The sequence below is a fragment of the Protobothrops mucrosquamatus genome, unplaced genomic scaffold, assembly GCF_001527695.2.
Source record: "Protobothrops mucrosquamatus isolate PMUCROS unplaced genomic scaffold, P.Mucros_1.0 scaffold_125, whole genome shotgun sequence".
Classification (NCBI taxonomy): domain Eukaryota; kingdom Metazoa; phylum Chordata; class Lepidosauria; order Squamata; family Viperidae; genus Protobothrops; species Protobothrops mucrosquamatus.
The window spans coordinates 2,146,651-2,151,917 of record NW_015386201.1 but is presented as its reverse complement, the minus strand read 5'-3'; the positions used below and the strand labels follow the sequence as shown (position 1 = coordinate 2,151,917).

The following is a 5,267-nucleotide window of genomic DNA, read 5'->3' as shown; positions in this document are numbered from 1 at the left end:
GCATTGTCTTGTTATTTGCTGTCATCTCTGCAAGCCAAGTTTTAAAACAACAAAACTCTTGCCTGTGAAGGCTGCGTTTCTGTAATCAAGGAGCGTGGGCTGTTACACCCTCCCTTTCTCCCTGCTAGCAACTTCAAAGCTTGGGGCAATGAGAGGAGTGTTTCAGCAGACTGCCTGCAGAGCTATTTACGTTTACAAAGGAACTGTTTTAAACTACCTCCAAAATTCGGGTAAAGGCTTGTTATATTCTACGTTTGGAATGCAACCAAGGCAGGCAAGCGACTCTTCACTGCTTTAGAGATCAAACCCTGCAACAAGGCTTTGGAAATTAAGCGTTTAGATTAACTAGCAACTACAGATCGCTTTTTCTTCAGAGAGGAGCACAGAGGGGCCCCTTCCAGGATATAAAACTGCCTTAATTGCCCTCCTTGACAACCCGGTTGCTAAGCTCAGAAGGCAATTAAGCCATTAAGCTGCTTTCTCTCCCTCATAAAACCTCAATACTGGCGAAAGATGCTAAACTCCCCCCTCCCTTTGGAATTTCAACTATGCCAATGAAAGTTATACAGAGGCCCCAATAGCAGGGCAGTAGCGCCCCCTGGTGGCCAATCTGCACGTGACACCTTGAAAAAAAAATTTTTTCTTCTCACATCACAACAACTTGATAATTTAATTCAAATCAAGCCTATACCACCACTAAAAGGGCTTTCACCCAATCAAGCTGAAGACCCAAGTTTCTTCCAGTTTTGAGTGACAAAGGAGAAGGAAGCATAGCCAACAATCCTTGCCTATTATCACAAGCTGAATACCCAGTGTTCCAGCCTGCAACTTAACGACCAGGTGGGAGTTCATGCCTCTCAGTGGCCACTGCAGGAACATGGTAATAGGAAGAATTTGGCTGACCTCTCTTCAGACGTCCCCTAGTGGTTAAAGGAGGAGCTACACGCGAGCCTTTAATCACGCCCAGAGAAAGCCCTCTAGTGGACAAAGGGTGTACCTCGAAAGAAAATCACCCTGGTAGCTGATACACAGACAGCGACCCCTAGTGGTCAATAAGTGAAGTTCATCCAATTTGCTTCTACATAGCTAGGAGCCACAGGAGAACGCTCCCAGGCACCTCCACCTACAGACAGCACCTCTGAAGCTGATCTGCAAGTAGCGACCCCTAGTGGTCAAAGAGAGAAGTTCTTCAAATTTGCTTCGAAATAGCGGAGAACAACACCGAACCTATCCTAACCATGGCGGAGTGTCTCATTGATCTAGATGAAGGGGTTCAACCAACCAGCCTAGTTGGGACACCCCAACCAGACGGCCAAGGAGAAATGCTGCCCACAGCCAGCCTTGACCCGCACACAGATGCTGCAGCTCAAGCCTCAGTAAGACCAAAGACGTCTCAGAGTCACTATGACCTGAGACAACAAAGAAAGCCAACTGAAGCCATGCATGCAAACCTGTTGGAGAAATGGCACACCATGTACAAGCGCCATGAAAGATGCTGGGAGAAATGGCACAAACTCTACCAAGAGCAAAAGGAGGATCTCTCCCCTGAACGTGCGCACACACTGGAAAGAGATAAGGAAGACGCCTTCGCACAATGGATGGACTCCGAACGGCAACTCAAGGACATTCAGCAGCAATTAAGAGACTCAGAAGTCGACCGCGACATGCAAAGTCTTCGGTTATGGAACAAGGAATGCAAGAAGCTTCTAGAGAGCCCACAATGCCCTCCTCGCCTGAGGGACAGACTGGTCGACAGGGCTGAATCTGAAGTTTCCCGCCATTCACACGCACCGTCCCACGCGTCTGCAAGGGCCTCATCCTTTCGCCACATCTCCAAGGCATATTCCAGCGTGTCACAACAGTCTCATGTCACAGGCGCCTCCCAAAGTTCGAAAGCATCTTCTCGTCACAGCCGAGCATCTCGAATTTCACAAGCAGAGCAAGCAATCATTGACGCCAAAGCTGCCGAAGCAGTCTTTCGTGTGATACAGGAGGAGTGGCAGAGAAAGAAGGAACTCACAGCTATAGATCTCGAAGAGGCTGAAATAGAAGCCAGTCTAGAAGCTGAGGCAATCAAAATGAAGAATGAGCGAGAAATGGAGGAAGCCAAAATGAAGAATGAGCGAGAAATGGAGGAAGCCAAAATGAAGAACGAGCGAGAAATTGAAGCAGCTCAATTGGAAGCAAAACGAAAAGCTATAGCAGCTAAAATGAGGGCCAAAAGACAAGATGCTCAAGAAGAGCTTGAATTTGTTCAAAGCCAACGAGATATGGTAGACAAAATAGCTAGAGCGGAAGGCCTTCAGGAAACACTTCAGAACACCATCTTCCTGCCCAATAGGGAACAACTGGAAAACGAAGAACGACGTAGCCGAGTACAGGCCTACGTGGACAACCAAAGTACGTTACAACGTGAACAGGTGAGACCACAGCCAGCCACAAGCCCCCCAAGACTGAGCAGACGAACAGAAGAATCTCAACGGCCAGATGTGCCAGTCAGCCACAGGGTTGATGTCGCGACAACTAGGCCACGGGATCTTCCCACTGTTGCTGCCCCATCGAACCACACCCTTGATGGCAACCGGATGGGACCACCAGCAACGGCTACGACTGCACAGCGGGGAGCGCAAGAAGATCTTTCCACCGTTGCCGCCCCACAGAACCCATCGAATCACACCTTTGACGGCAATCGGATGGGTCCACCAGCAGCGGCAACGGCTCCACAGCGGGCAGAGCCACGAGATCTTCTCATCGTTGCTGCCCCATTGAACCTGCCGAATCATACCCTTGATGGCAACCGGATGGGTCCACCTGCAGTGCCAACGGCCCCACAACAGAACCAGCCGTCGCTCGAGGACAAGATTGAAAGAACTCGAGCCGAACTAGAGTCCCTGCTGCGCCAACAGGAGGCAGCATCCCAAGGAACCACTACCCGACCCGACTACAGACGACAGTCTCGAACATCAGCTGTGCCAGCCTACGAGGGAGCCAATTACGCTCCCCCAGAAAGACGAGAGACACTCCAACAAGTGCGCACGCAGGAACTTGGGTCCCCTCAGCTCAATGTCAGAGCAGAGGAGTTCAGACCAAGCCAACAAGGACCATACGCCGAAGGAAGACACCAGCCAGACATGGAACAAAGCAATGTGCCATATCCACCCATCTACGCTCCTTCAAGAGGTAAACTAGATCTGGCGTCCAAAGGCGTGCACAAGTTCTCCGATAAAGTGGGGAGGGACTACGTATTGTGGAAGCTCACGTTCCAGGCCGCCATTCAAGATGAAGTAATAACACCAAGCCAAATGCTTGGACACATGAAGGCATGGCTGGGACCAGCATCCGCACAATTAGTAGAGAACACTCAACTAGCCCACCTAGGCGACCCAGCCACCGCCCTTCTCAAGGCGTGGGAAAGATTCGACGAGCGGTATGGCTTGCACGAAATGACAGAGAGTTCGCTCTTGGATTGCATTTACACTTTCCCTAACATCAATATCAATGACCACACCCAGATGTTGGAATTCGCAGACACGCTCGCGATGTTACATTCTGTTCATGAGCAGCCCAACATGCCAAAACTCACTTGCCTCGATCAGTTCGAGAAGCAAAGGATTATAGTTAGAAAACTACCAAAGCAGTCAAGGGATGAATGGGCCATAATATCAGAAGCTCACAGAAGCCAGGACCCTGACACACCACCCGCCTTTGCTGTATTGGCTCAATTCGTGACCCACCAAGCAAAACTACGCTGTAATGCTAGCAACTTCGAGCCAACAAAAGATTCGTTCCCAACACCAAGACAGACCAGCCACAACTTCGGCCCTAACAGAGGCTCTGTCCAAGCCACGAAGGATAGACCCATTGTTTCAGTGTATAAAACAGACATCACGCCTCACACAAAGGAGATGACTTGTCCAATTCACAAGTCCTCACACTCCCTAAACGATTGCAGAGAATTTAGAAAAAAATCACTAGATGACCGAAAGACTCTACTCAGAGAGAATAGGATATGTTTCAAATGCTGTAACTCCATGGAGCACATGGCCAAAGATTGCACAGCTAGAGCGAAATGCCACCTGTGTGACAGTATCAAGCACCCAGCAGCCTTACATCTAGCAACTAAGAAGCCCTCTGAGGAGACACAACAAGCGACTTCGACAACGGAGACTTAAACTGACTCCGAAGAGCAGCCAAAACAGTACGGGACGTACTACACAGATGTATATGACGACTCACCATGCCCTCCTTCATGCTCATCCGTCTGTCTTGCAAAAGTCTACCCCGATGGGCAACCCGAAAAGGCAGTAAAAATGTACGCCATACTAGACCCACACTGCAAAGCTACTATAGCAAAGCCCGCCTTTTTTGATCTTTTCGACCTCCCGAGCGAATCGAAGCATTTTGCAATAAATACGTGCACAGTTCAAATGAGCACAGCGGGGAGGAAAATCACCGGTCTACGCATAGAAGCGATAGATGGAAGCTCACACTTCCGGTTACCATCAGTGTTGGAATGGGAGGCCTTACCAGATATCCGCAGCGAAATCTCAACACCAGAGGTGGCAAGAAGAATACCTCACTTAGCACACATAGCTGATTTAATCCCTCCTCTAGATCCTGAAGCTAAAATCCTACTCATGGTGGGAAGAGACGCCCCAGAGTCCATTGGCTCCGATGAGAGAATCAAAGGTCCACCAGGAACCCCAGTAGCCATTAAGACGGAACTCGGATGGGCCATAGGAGGGAGTTTGTGTTGAGCGACCGCAAATCCCAACCCAGGTGAGCATATCAAACACCTCCATTCCCAGTAATGGAACAGCACCTCACCTGAAACCACACCTAGAACACTGCGCGCTTGTGACAACCAAACCTGCTTTGGAAGCAACAGTGTTCCAGACCAGTCAGAATCACAACAACTTAGCCTTGTCCATAGAGGACAAACAAGACAAACAACATCTGCAAGACCGGGAGTCATGGATTGTACTTCCAAGATGTCCCAAGAGTATGCAAGTGCAGTGCACTTATGTTTCCAGCTCACCCGCCACAGTGCAAAAGAAAGAATTGTACACTTCCTCAGATGTGTCAACGAAGGCAAATGCAGCCTTAAGATGCGTCACAGCCTACAGCGGGGAGAGCCACACTTACGTCATATTGTTTGCAACCATAAGATACATCGGAGTCTACAGCGGGGAGAGCTGCAGTCTCGGTGTCTTCTTTGGAAAAGCGAGACTAACAATACATGAAGGCCACACTGTACCAAGGTTAGT

General features: G+C 49.4%; 1 protein-coding gene across 1 annotated transcript in view; it reads left to right on the top strand.

The window, feature by feature from the left end:
* LOC114922626 overlaps nucleotides 1-5,267 on the top strand; it is a gene marked incomplete at its 5' end in the record, with an annotated part of 49,382 nt that overhangs the window by 35,209 nt on the left and 8,906 nt on the right. Inside the window, 2 exons of the mRNA XM_029284342.1 lie at nucleotides 1,939-2,420; nucleotides 2,661-3,617. Of these exons, the coding sequence (XP_029140175.1) occupies nucleotides 1,939-2,420; nucleotides 2,661-3,617 (1,439 nt within the window). The remainder of the gene's footprint in view (nucleotides 1-1,938; nucleotides 2,421-2,660; nucleotides 3,618-5,267) is intronic.